Raw genomic sequence first — 14,245 nt, forward strand, 5'->3', positions numbered from 1 at the left:
TGTGTGTATACAGCCGTGTATGTATGTACATGTATATATATGTATACATCTGTACATGGACATATAAATGCATATATATGTATGCACACATTCAAATATAGCCTGTGCTTTAAAGCCAGTATTTCAGATACCAGCATTTCAAGCTTAATGTCAAGCAATTCTGCATTTGTGACAGAAGCTGAAAGATAACTAATTAACATATCCGATGGTGTTTTTCTAATAGAGATGCATGACTGTTCTTTCCTCAAGGCACACCCTTACAAAAAGACAGGTTAGTGATATGCTGTGTGGGGGACAGTTGAGGCAGAAAGAGTGACATTGAGATCTCTGGAGGAAGCAACGAAAAGATCATCACTACAACCTTATAAATTTCTATCCTCCCACCCTGGAATGATGCAAGGATGTCAATGCTTACCTTTCAGGCGTTAGCAGCAAAGGTAGACGTTTGCAGGTCATGGTGCTTTCCTACATGAGTAAATTAAGCTGTGCACAGGGATGTCTATGAGCAGTGGAGTGCAGGCTAGTGCTAAAATGGTGTTAATAGTCCAGCACATGCTTTTAGTTTGTGTTAACTTGGACTTTCCTGCCCTGCAGGGCACAGTTTGGTAATTAGGAGTCTTGCAGGGACTTTTCCCAACAGGCAGTTTGCAAGCAGCCATGCTGTTTTGAAGGTAAAGAAGGTTTACTGGGATAGGCACACCTTTCCATACCGCTTGGTTGCGGTGCTTGGAAGCATTTCTGGATATATTTAAATAACCAGTTTTGAGAAGTAATGTATGTATCACAGTAGAGTTAAATGAATAAAACTTTCACAACGAATTCCAAATGTAAATCAGTGCCATGCCAGAAACTGCTAATCCCCTGGTACGAGATCTGTGAGATGTGTGAAAATTATGCCATTAATCTCAGTGCAGTGATGACTTTGAATTAGTGCTCAGATTTATATTCTGCTAGCACATAAGGATCAACAGTAGTGGAGGTAATACTTTTTCTGAAATGCTTATGGATCAGAAAGACTAAAGGCAGACTGAGTAAGAGAAAGGGACAGAAAGCAAAACAAGTAGCCATGTTAGATATCTCAGTGATGATTCCTGTAACATACAGCTAATCCATAATCCCAATTTTGTCTGTATTCGTGTGGGTTTTAGATTGCAAGTCTTAAAGAATTCCTGATCAGGGTCTCCTTAGTCATTTCTAAAATAAGCTTAGACAATTAAAAAAATCTGCCATATTCTGTAAATTAATGAAGGGTTTTTAAGTGTTCAGTCTTAATCCAGTTCTGCCTTGATTATCAGCAGTGTTAAACTCCTGTTGCTTTTCAGTCAGAGCAATGTTATTCCAGATGTGAACACTTCTGATCCCTCCACACCCACCCATTAATAAATTTGACCTAATTTATGAGAAAGGTATAATTGTTCTATCTGTAATCTTGGATAAAACACAGTCCATTTCATATGTTGGAATTTTATATTGACTTTTCTGCTTTCAAGGCCTACTGAACACAAGAGATATGCAAATAAATTTAATCTGTTGTAAAAAAACCCAAACCTCACAGGGTGCTTATAGGCTTTGACAATCTGCATTAAGATCAAGGAGTAGGATTATATCTATCATTTTACAATGCTGTTGAAATTAAAGTTTTTAATTAAGACATTATAGAAGTCAGTGGAAAGATTCCTGTCGAGTTTAATAGGTGTTTGATGCAAGCTTAAGTACTAATAATGAGACATATTTGGTAAACAACAATTTAAAGACAGTTCATAACATCATCATTTTGTTTTGGAATGTAAAAAGTCTAAACTTATTACTTCCTTGATCTTAAAAGGTTCTATTTAATCCATTGCTAAGAAATTGTTGATTTTGTATTTTGAATTGTTTATGACAAGTATTTTTCAGTTAGAAACTGTACTGTATAAACGACTGAGAGAAACTTAGATTCATGAGTATCTATGCAGAGGAACAGCCACATTTAAACAGAATTTCCCCTATTGGCTTGCCTTCAGGCAGAAATAATTTATATTCAGATTAAAAAAAAAAAAAGAGAGAGAGAATGTTAATATTGCAAAATGAAGTACTAAAAAGGTTTAAAAAGGCAAAAGTTAAAATTGCTTATGAAATTTCTTACACTTTTGTGTGCATTTTGCGACTTTGTTTTAATTTCATAAATATGTAGTGTCTTGTAGGAGATTCTCAAGTATAGCCAGAATAAAATCCACGTATGGGATGGACGGCCCATGTGCACCTTCTACATTAATAGAACTTTATATTGTTACCCGTGTTGCCAGTCTGCCAAGCCCACTTCAATAGCTAATCCTCATTGTGCTGTGTAATGTAGAAATGACAAGTGCTGCTTTACAATCTGATTGCAAAATTAGAAACAGCTGGTAAATAAAACAAACCAGTGGGACAACATTTGTGAGGAGTGATAAATTTCTTCCTTACTACCTGTGGAGTGCAGAGCTGTTACTGATAACAGTATTGCTGTATTTGAATTATCCGAGCTGCCTATTCAATGTTGTTATGTTTCTGCCACAAAGTGCATAGCCAGTATCTACAGGTCTCCATATTGTTGTATTCCCAAGCGCAGGTCTGACGCTGGAAAAAAGCAACCTAAAATGGGTCTCATTCAGGAACAAAAGCCACTCAAATTACCAGCTAATAGCTACCCAAGGCCTTCCTAATTTCATCTGTCCTTGTGTCTGTGTTAGAGATTCCTTTTTGTAAGCAACTTCTTTTGATTTAAAAAGATACCCAGATAAGTTTGATTTAAAGGTATAAATGCCAATGTAATTTTTTTCATAGGAAGCCTTAGTGCTACTCAAAATATGGCTGGGGTCTAATGGAGAGTTGTAGTTCTAGAGATTTAGAAGCTAAATATTCTTTGAGGCAGGAACTACCATTTTGTTCTGTATTTATACAATAGTGTTTCCTGTATGCTTCTGTAACACTTGCATTTGGTAAGGTTCAGTGTGTGATAAATTGAAAGCTGTGATAAATTGAAAGCTATATGTGAACATGCTGGTGACTGGCCAGTGCTTAGTTGCTAGCTGGCCAAGCAACGTGCTGCCCTCTAGAATACGTACTGCATTCTGCTTGTCTTTCTGTCTGTTTGGAATCTGTATCAATGTCTATCCTCAAGCTATTAATTTTCTAAAAAGTGTTGGGAGCTTAGTGTACTACGCACTTCTTATCACTTCTTACCAAATTTCATTGAAGTTCACTCCAAATCTAGTTGGAGGACAGGATGATTATATAGGGTTGTTTCCTTTGGAGACTAACCTATAAATGTCTTCTTGTACTGTTCATTGTTTGGAGAGAACACGTGTCGTGTTTAATTTTATTTCCTTTTATTTTTTCTTTATATAGTAGACCATATCCAGTAGTAACCAAATATCATTGATTTATCATGATATCCCCTCCTCACCCCAGCTTGCATATCCCAGATTGCTAACTTTTAAGATCTATTCCTAGTTGTGATTATTTATTCCAAACAACTTTTTCAGTAAAAGGACTGCCAGTATAATTCAGACCTGGAAACTTAGTCATGTGCCTCCAAATCCTGTATCTTTGACTACATATACCTGTTGCTAAATTTTGTCTTTAATTTCATTTAGAGACCTAAACTTAAAAAGTCTCCACATCAGGAACTTTAGAAACAGAAAGAGGCCTTTCCTTAATGGGACGTGGAATTCTGTATATCCAGTTAGACCATTTAAAGAACTTAGTCATTGATTTTCATCATATCAGCTGAAGCTAACTCTTCTTTATTGTTCTGCACTTACAGTATTTCACAAAGCAGTTGTAACTTTTTCCAGTTGATTAAGGATTGAATACATAAGTTAGCTGGGAAAAACTTGATTGTAGTGTTTAACTTAACAAGTTTAAGCAGCAAATTGCTAGGAGAGAAGGTCTTTGGGTACAGTGCTTTTCTCTGTCAGTCAGTGAGAGACAGAAACAGCCGTATATTCAAATAGATTCTTGGGGAGGACAGATTTAAAAGGTTTATTAAATAATTGAGCTCATCTTCATGCAAGTGCAGTAGGTAGTGCCCTGATAAATGACATTTTATTATTACAGGATTGTTACTGGTATTGAACTAGCAGGTACCGTATTGAATTGATGTTATAGAAATTACATATATTTTCAATTCAAATTAGTATACTCTTAAGAAAGTCTAAAAGAAGCTTCTGAACATGCAACACGAAAGCAAAAAGGGCTTGTTGAGTTCATAACAAATATTCTTTGTATATTTATTTTTTATTCTTATTCTTTAAAAGGTGTTGGTAGGCAATGAAGATGTTTTGAATATGAGAACTCAGGGAGAATTCTGGAAGGTTCTTATTTTGACTTCTGAAAATAAATATTGTGAAAATGAAAAACTTTATTCATGCTTTTCCTTCAGTTGATTTAAATCAAAGTTTAGCATTAAGCACAGGGAAGTGATAATATTCTTTACCCTAGGGAAAACTAAGCAGGTTTGCCAAAAGCCTCCTTAATCCTTTCACCGTCACTGCTACTTTCCTAGCCTAATTCTTCAAATGGAGAATCTTTCAGTTCTGATATAGCACCTAGGGACAGGTCTATATTCTCTTTGTGATGTGAAGCTGTTCAAAATATTCACAGCAGTGCAATAGTGCTAATTCTAAACTTTGTAACTTGCATTTTCCTTAAAACTTTTGACAGATACAAAAAAAAAAAAAATCTTAAATTAGTTTCTGTTCTTAGGTATTTGGTGATTGTAAAGTTCATGTTCAAATACATCATAAAATTACTGAAGAAGTATTGCTGTTTACAGTGAACTATGAAAGATATCAGAAATATTTTAGAAAAAAACATTTTATGTACACTTGAATATAATGTGTAGCATTCAAGTGGATTGTTTATATACACACTTCTGTAAGCATCATATTCTTAATGCTTTTGGTATCAAATGTTGCTCAGTTTGTTTTATGTGCATGTTCGTAAGACTGACATTTAATGAAGAGATCTTTTTAAAGTATTGATAGCCATGAGTAAATTACACTATGTTTGATCTGTGTTAAAGATTCAAAGTCCAAGGTCTTTGAATAAAACTTAGAATAAAAATGTAATTAGGTTACATCCCTAAAGTCTGATATATCTTTAAACAAGACTGCAAATGAAACTTTATTAAAACTTCAAATGAATTATTTCTTTGCTTTTTTAAATTCTTTTTCCCTCTCTTCTCTTTCATGTCTATTACTGACATTGCTGCTTGTATTTTACCTGTCTTTTCCAGGGTATTTTAATTATTTACTGCTTAATGAGTAGGAATGAGATGAAGCTTCATTCAAAGCTGCCCACTCACTAGCAGATTTTTTTGCTTCAAAGCTTTGCAAGGTCTTGGACTACTGCAGCTGAACCGGCAGTTGTCATCATAAACTTTCCTGGAGGCGATGTTTCCTTTTAGTAATTGATAAAGGAGATACTGTTTCCAGAGGTGCCTTCTCAGTGGGACTGAGATCTGATGGGCTTGCATGTCCTCAGCCATTATCAATAATGTGTAGAAGTCATAGGTAAAACAAACATTATTAAACTATTAATAAAAATATATCTTGCTCTTCAGAGGATCATAGGATAATTCAAGTTGCAAGGGACCTCAGCAGGTCATTAGTCCAACCTGCTCCTCAAAGCATCCTTCTGAAGTAGATTATCCACACAACAGAACAGTTTCAGTGCTAGAGTATTGCATCTAATATTAAATTTATTATTGGAAGTTGTGAAAAGTAAGGGGAGTGGGGTAGAATCTAAATAATCACTACAAAAAAATTATTTAAACTGAGGCAAGCATTTGACATGAGTTAGCAAAAAAACGAATCTGGTGAAACTAATCTGCTCCAGTGTCACTTTCTGTATTTAAAAGATAATGATCATATTACTCTTTGAGACGAAATAGTAATATAACTTGTTTTCATTTGGTTGTATTGAGCTAGAAAAACCCTCAAGCCCTGGAAAACAGAACTGCGAAGTGTGCGCCGTTCTTCACCTTTCATCACTGCATTTTCACCTCCCTCCCCTCTCTGTATTTGGGTATCTGCCTCTAACCACTGAAATATTTGTGATACCTGAAGGGTGAGCATCCCACTGAGCGTGGGCCTGCTCTTGTTCAGAGTCTGGAGCCTTACATGGTGAGCTTCCTGCATATATTTTGCATCCTAGGTAGCCTTTGCATATAGAAAGAACTTTGATGCTTTGCAAACATAAAAGAAGAAGGTTTGAATGTTATCATGAAGCAAGAATTCAGTTCTAGATTCCATCTCAGACCTAAACATCTTCAAAAATGCCTGAAATGTGAACATTTTTTCCAGTTAAGCCTAAAGCAAAGGGAAACATCAGTGTTATAATGTAGTTCAGATAGCAAGACAGTAATTACTGGTACGTTTCGAACTTTGAGTTAAGGGTTGCACTTAGTATGAAAACACTCTTTGATTTATTGTTGTCTTTCATGTATGTCCATATGTCATATTTTGTACCACTCTTTGTAATGTATATGTGAGGTCTGTGTGCATATAGTTTTGGGGGAAATGATGTAATTGACACCAGATTTTCTTTGTGGAATTACTCTGAGTAGTTGCAGTCAGTCTAGAAACTAGCTGTATGTCTCTTAAAGAAGAGATTTTATGTAGAGCCAGAAGCAATTTAAGAAAGCCTGAACTAACCCAGAATTTTGAGGGTACAGTGGCTGGTGCAGTAACTGGAAGAAAGGCGAGAGGGTATTTGTTCCAGTCTCCCCTGCAGCAGTGCCTGTTCCCCCCGTACTTACTCTTCTTGCTTTCTTTTAAGAACGAGGTTTTTCACAGCAGTTCCTCTTCTGGTAATGTGCTCTTCAGTTAATTACAGGTTTTTTTCTCTTGATGGTCCACAGTAACTATCTCCAAAGCAGCTGTCATTTCAGCTGCCTGTGGGACACCCTTCCTTCTTTGCAGTTCAGTGGTGTTGGTAGCAGCAGGGGAAGGGATTAGAGACCAGACAGGCAAGCAGCCAGGGAAACTACCATTATCCATGGCTTGTGAGGTGTCTCTTTAAGAACCCTTTAAGCAACATCTGTTTAGATCATTTTAAATATCATAATGTGTTGATGATGCAATATAATGTGAACAGTTCTGGGGTTCTACAATATGCACTGCCCTCTAGGTTTGTATAGGTGTATTTTGAGTATTTGAGCTTTAAGACAAGTAATTTAGGTCCTCAGAGGGCAAAACCATATATGATCTAGTGCTCATTGGTTTCCTGTAGTTATGTTTTTATTTTCAGACAACAGATACATGTTTAACTAATGTCAGCAGAAATAATACATCATTCTCTAAACTGCAATAGCAAGGATTAGCCTGACAGGTCTTGCCCCAGACAAGGGAACTTAAAATACACTCTTTTTGCACTGCAGTCTCAGTCCACCGTTGCCCTATCTCAGGTTGTGTGATGCTCAACTTTCCTTTGATCTCCTTCTTTCTCCTTTGTGTCCTCAAGCCTTCTACTTCTCAGGTATGCTTTGGGTTGACTTTGAGCAACTTAGACTCCAGGGCAAGATCTACTGGTGTATTGTCAAATTGGGGAAATTGTCAGAATACCCCATGATGAACCAGCATGTTCATTACAATATTCTTATGAACTGTCTATGTCATTTTGCTAAAAACCCCTGTGGAATCTCCCTGAAAAATGTTATCAGCTCCTGTACAGTAAATGAAAATAACTTTTTATCCTTTATCTTAAAAATACTTACCTTGACTGTTGTCTGATGATTGGTTGTTTTAGAGGAATCTTGTAGAATTATGGAACTGCAAAATTCTGTCTTAAATCTCTTCTGCATTTTTTGGTTTGTTTTTGCAGATGGCATGTAAACTCAGGTTCTTACATCTGAGATCAGTCACAATGACTTTTGTACAATTCATTTTACCTCAGGAGTCCAGGGTGGTTCAACTAGTTACTGAATGAGAGCCTTGTTTTATGATTCTTGTGAGCTTTTTGTTCCACCTCCCAACACATCTCTGTTAAAGACTTATAACAATCCCTGTAAATAGTGGCTCACGTTGGAAACTGTGACAGATTCTTAACTATTTCAGCATGAATAGTGCTACCATAATTATTGTAATTGAACAGAGGAAACTAAAAATAATACAAGTAGTTCAAGCAGTTAAACTGAAATGTAAGCCTATATCTTTTAAAATAGTAATAACATTTTTCTTTTTTTACTACCATTAACATTTGTGGCTTCTCACAAGCAAATTTTATGTCCACGTTATACAGTGAAATCGCTGATTACAAAAGATGTCCTAGTTATGGATTAAAATACACTATAATAAACATAAAGCTTTATTGTTCCTTTAGGTTGTTGTTTTAAGCTAAAGTAGGATATTTTCTAAAGTCCTCAACAACAGTTTACAATTTAGAATTAAATGTGTTTTCTGCTTATACTCGTGCTACTGAAGAAACGTACCTAACAGACCTGTCACTTCTTTGTGCAGTTGTTTCTGTGGCGTTATTTTCATTGGTAAATGTACGAGCTGATAGAAAAGGAAATCATTAGGTGCTCTCAGTATTGCTGAGGCATGGAGCTAGAACAGGTCGGTCACTGCATTTTGCAGATTGTGACATTTTAAATTACCTGTACACTACTGGAAGCAATCTGTGGACCTAATTAACGTCTCACCTAATTAATGTCAGGACTGTATATTGGGAATTCTAGATAGTTTTGCACTGCCTTTATTTATGAAATACCACATTATTCAAATTTACTATCTTTAATTTCAGTATTGAAAACTTCAGATTTGTGTGCTGTTTTCTTAAGTGGGAGTAACTTTTTTTTTTTTTCCTCCTTCAAGTAATCAATGCACTGCTGAATGAGTTCATTTTAATGCACTCAATCATGCCTCTAATGTTTGTAGCTTACGGGCGCAAGCATCAGTAATGCAGGAATGTTATATGGCTTTAGTTTGGGCCATTTCATAAAATATTCATGGAATCAAAAATGTGCATCAAAATAGCGGCTGCGAGAATTACATTTATGTGCCTGCTTTTATGGCAGCTTCACATTTAAACCCATTTGTGTTAATATCTAGTCAATCTTTCTACTTTAAAAAAAAAGGCAAAATAGTAGTGTCCATATATACCCCTTTTGGTCTGATATCTATTTTGATATGATAAATATATACTTTTGGAGTGGGAAGGGGAATTATAAAGGAAGTTTTAGATAATGTAAAAACGTTTCTCTTCAGTATTTACAAAATTACATTGAGTTCTTTTGCTTGAATGAATAGATTTATTTTTTTGACTTCTAAGTAACTCAGTGAAAACTGTAGCACAAATCTTTGTGCATACATGTGTAGTTTTTATGAAAATAAGAGTAATTTCTAAAATTTGATACTGTTAATGACAGAGTAATGTCTTATTTAATTGTTTAAAAGTAATGCTTTACTCACAAAATTATATTGTGATTATGTTTACCTCCCATATTTAAGATTAAACTATTGCTAATAGGGTTTATTTAGTTATATCCAGAGCTATGTTAAACTATAACATTTTAGTAGTGGTAATACCTATGTTGTAAGAGTTACATTTCTGTTTTTTAATTCCTTTTATAAACACGGAAGAGATAACAGAGATTCTCAAACTCCATTTAGTATGCAGTGAGCTAATTTCTGCATGGCAGTGGGAGCAGCAATTGCTGTAAATGTTGCCAACTGAAAATAGCTGTACTGCTCTGTGTAACATTTTGCAAATAGATTTTTCAAGTATAGATTTCCTAGAGACACCTTCTGAACTTTCTCTTTGAATTTCTGGAGATATAAAAGATAGATTTCTACAAACTATTCCAAGTTATTTTCTTATTAACTGTTTTTCCTCTCGTATTCATTGTTTTTTCTCTCATTTTGCCTTTTTTTTTTTTTTTACTTCTTTTCTTTCATTTGTTAGAAAAAAGCAATTTAAAACTCTGCCTTGTCACTGCTAAAGGTGGGATAAAAATAGTCTTACTCTCAGAACTGCTCTGTAATTGGCTTATCCCTTTCTTTTAACGTTTTTCAAGATTTTCAGACAACATCTGCCTGTCTGCACCTAACAGTTGCAGTAGTTAAGTGTTTAAAAATTGGAATGCACTAACCAGATTGATTCCAATAGCCAATGAGAACAAGGGATTTCTGATTATTTTGAGGAGGAATGAGTTCCTAAGTCTGAAGTGTTTTGCCTTCCATGAATTTGAGAGGTCTCCAAATAGCTAGTATTACTTGAAAGGGTCTTCAATAAGTACATTCCAAACCAAGTAAGGGCTTTCAGGTCAGGAATTCCATCTCTCCCTCATTTAGGAAACTAGCAGGTGTTTTGGTTTTTGGTTTTTGTTTTTTTTTTTGCTCAGCATCTTCTTTTTGGTGAGCAGATTGTATTACATAATCTTTCTTGGTAGTTCAGTGAAGCCAAATGTAATATAGTTCCATTTGAATACTACCAAAAAGATTCTATTGCTTTTGTATTTTGAAGCTCCATGTAGATGGATTGTTTCTAGAGAGGTTTCACTGAGATCTGGCAAAAAGGATGTCAGGTCACAGCTCTTATGGTTAGGTCAACTCTTAAGAACTATGGTGCACATGGAATATATGAGTTCAATTCCTAGTCTGACAGAAACTTTCTCAAGGGGATACTACAAGTGAGGAAGCATGGGTAAGAATTACCATACCTGATAGTTCTAACAATCTAAACAATAGTTCTGAACCTTGCACGTATTATTTACCTAAATTATGTGTCCTGTTAAGAGATTATATTGCAGAGTATTAGGAGAAATTCAGATACTGTGTTCAGCTCCAAATTCTGTATCCAGATGATACCATTCATTTGTTTGCTGTTTCCCATTCTTACTAGAAATTTTTGAGTCAAATCAAACTCTATTTTTCTAAAGAATGTGGTGAAACTAAATCACTTATATGTATGGCAATACACTTTCAAAAGGACAATCAGTTGATTAATAAACTTTGGGGAGAATTCCAGAGAGGAGTCTGTATATGCTTATAAGTATCCAAGTAGATATAATGCTAGATCTAGCTATTGACATTAAATTTCAACTCAACTTTCCGTCTTTTGACACAAAGACAACACCAGCTTCTTCAATTGGTATCTTAAATCTGCATTTAGCAACTTGGGTAACTGGAATTCTGTTGACTTCTGAGTTGGACTTACCCTAAGAAGTTAGCTAGACTGAATAGGCAGAAGCCCAAGTTCAAATTGGAAGCTCTTTAGAATGGACAAAAGGTTTCATCTCTATTTCCTGTTAGGTGTACTCTCAGTGAATTCTTCAACAGCTTGTACTAGCCATGATAATTTCACTTTGCATTTCTGTTTGTTCAGTCCGATGTCAAGTATGTGATATTTTGGAAAGAATATGTAGATCTTTTCTTGTCTATTTACAGAATCTGATAGCTACTCTGGCAATAAGATTTATTTTGAATGTTTTCATCTCTCCAATACCTGTCCCTAGCTAGAGTGGAACTGAAGAAAGCTTGCTGTCTCCCCTTTCACCTGGCACTTGACTCTTCAGTGCTTTTTGTTGTGTCCTCTGGGACTCTAACATGAATCATAGGTTGTAGAGCCTTGAAATGATTTGTCTGTGAAACTCACTTAATTAGTTGCTTCTTTGAAAGAGAAGTTTCTTGTGCTTGTCAGTTTTAGTTGAACTAATTTTAATCATCAGAGAAGCTTAATATGAAAATAAATGTAATTCTAATAAAGATGAGTTATGTTTTATATTGCAAAGTTGAAAACATGGTTATAAAAGGGTAACGTATGCGAAAGACAAATCTAAATTAAGTTAATAAGAGGAATCTGTCATAGCTGTTCTGCTGCCTCTAGGTTGGTGAGAGGCCGTTTTCTCTTGGAATGCTTAAAGAAGGTCCTTGTCTAAGCTTCTCTCCCTTCCTTTCCTACAATTGGGAAACAACTTTTCTCCTTCCTGGTTCTTTTTGTAATTTGAATGCAACACTGTAAAAGCAATCTGCAAAACAGTAATTGTTCCTTATAAGTCATGTTTCAGAAGAGATGTAAACTGCAAACACATTGTAGTTGATGGTTGGTTTCAGCTTTTAATAGAAGTAGCAATTGATATATTGATGATCTATGGGAAAAGTTTCCTTCATCACACCCATGTACAAACTTAGGAAGGAAGGGTCACATCCACAGTTTTCCCTGCTATAGGACATTCTTTGTAAAACAAGGTCCTGTGACAAGAATGCTTTTATTTTATTTTATTTTATTTTATTTTATTTTATTTTATTTTATTTTATTTTATTTTATTTTAAATTTTATTTTATTTTATATGTAAATGGTCTCATCTTACCTGCTTTCCAGAAGATTTTCTATTGCTTTTGTATAAGGAAAAGCTTTTCTGTTCTTTCAAGGGGCTTTGAATTTTCGTTGTCCAGAAAGAGGACATAGATTGCATATATACACGGAGATAAATCTAGCTGAAGGTACAGGGGAGGAAGGAACTGCTTACATGGTAAAACGAATTGAACTTTATCTTCAAACTTTCATTTGCCTTAAAGATGTTTGAGACACTTACATTTGAAGACCTAAAAGTGTATTACTTCAGGCTCAATAATTAATCTATTAGTGGTTATTGCTCTTCCAGTAAGTTTACTACATAAGTTGGCCTGGTAATAACTGTTGAATAAATTACTTTGCATAATAATTTTTTGTCATCAGTTAATTTATTTGAATAAAGATTTTTCTTCCCCCACAGTTTTTATACTTCTATTCTCCAAATTTCAAATCTTCCAGCACAGGTTTTCAATATGGAAAAAGAGACTGGAGGAACAGTTTGAATTGTGATTATTTATGCATAGATGTGATTTTGAAATATGCGCTCCACAAAGGCTATATTCATGAATTTATAGTAGATTTATTTTCTAGAAAATTCTGACTTTGCATCCTTGGGATCACACACGCCCAACATTGTAAATTGACAAAGGAAAGCTAATTCAAAATATGCTAAATTTAAATTACAGCATTACTGGTAACTGTGAGATTTGGCAGTATTTTCCAGTGCTCTGTAAGTTTTATATTGAAGATTCTTGAAAAATCTGTGATATAATTGGCTGCAACTTACTTTCTAATGAGAAAATTATTATAGACTAATAATTAAAAATTTTGTTGATTACACTGATTGTAATTACTGATGACATTTTTCAGGTCATGTCATGAAAGCTGCTGAGCATTATGAAGCATTTTATCAGCTAACAAAGGGTTCGACATGGAAGGATGAGACAGACCATACTTACAATTCACTGGCGTGTGAGCTTCTCTGGAGAATTTATACATTGCTAGCAGACAAAATGCTAGAAAATAAAGAACACCAACAGGCCATCGAAATGCTAATAAAAGCTTTAACAATGGCAAGAAAAGGTAGGTGGAAAATAACACTTTCACATCCCTTTATTTGATGTGCATGCCATGATTTTCCCAAGAGTAAAGTAGAAATTGTCAAGTGTTTGACTGGGTGATTATTTCCTATGAAATTCAAAGACAAATGCTATCAATACACTTCCAGATCTCACTAAAGCAGAAATGCCTTCTTGCTGACAACAAAGAATCTTTTTAGATTCCTGGAAGCTTTATCTCCAAAAAAAGAACCTTGTGGGAATAATAGTATGAAACTGAACCCATAATCAGAAAGTGAGGTCACTGATTGAAGTTCAGCTCACTGATTTTGATTGGCTGGTCACTGTTGATTTGGCAGTTTTTGAGTGATATTATCTGCTGGGTTACTACCTTTTCACCCTGTGTAGTTACTTAGTACTTGCAAAAAACAGTGTTCTATCATAAGCAAACAAGATTTATTCTGTATATCTTAATACACTTAAATACTTTGAAATCTAAAGTAAAAATTTACATAATCACAGAACAGCTGAGGTGGGAAGAGAGACCTCTGGAGTTCATCAGGATCAGCTACAGCAGGCTGCTCACAACTACATCCAGTCAAGTTTTTAGTAGTTCCGCAGGTAGAGACTCCATAACGATTCTGGAAAATATTTTCCAGTGTTCTAACACCCTCAAAATAAAGGAGTATTTTGTTGAGTTAAGATGGAATTTCAGTTTGTGCATATTGCCTCTTGTCCTGTTACTGAGCACCACTGACAGGAGCCTGGCTCCCTCTTCTTTACAGTCTTCCATCAGAAATCAGTACGCATTTATGAAATGCCTCCTGAGCCTTCTCTGCTGTGGTCTGAACGGTCCCAGCTCCCTCAGC

The 14,245-nt window shown here is 35.1% G+C and overlaps 1 protein-coding gene across 1 annotated transcript in view; it reads left to right on the plus strand.

Annotated features, from left to right (window-relative positions):
• Positions 1-13,401, plus strand: part of TTC29 (tetratricopeptide repeat domain 29) — a gene marked incomplete at both ends in the record, with an annotated part of 45,078 nt that extends 31,677 nt beyond the window's left edge. Inside the window, one exon of the mRNA XM_029085257.1 lies at positions 13,189-13,401. Within this exon, the coding sequence (XP_028941090.1) occupies positions 13,189-13,401 (213 nt within the window). The remainder of the gene's footprint in view (positions 1-13,188) is intronic.
• Positions 13,402-14,245: the final 844 nt, after the last annotated feature.

The sequence above is a fragment of the Antrostomus carolinensis genome, unplaced genomic scaffold (genome assembly GCF_000700745.2).
Source record: "Antrostomus carolinensis isolate BGI_N321 unplaced genomic scaffold, ASM70074v2 scaffold53745, whole genome shotgun sequence".
NCBI classification, from domain to species: Eukaryota; Metazoa; Chordata; class Aves; order Caprimulgiformes; family Caprimulgidae; genus Antrostomus; species Antrostomus carolinensis.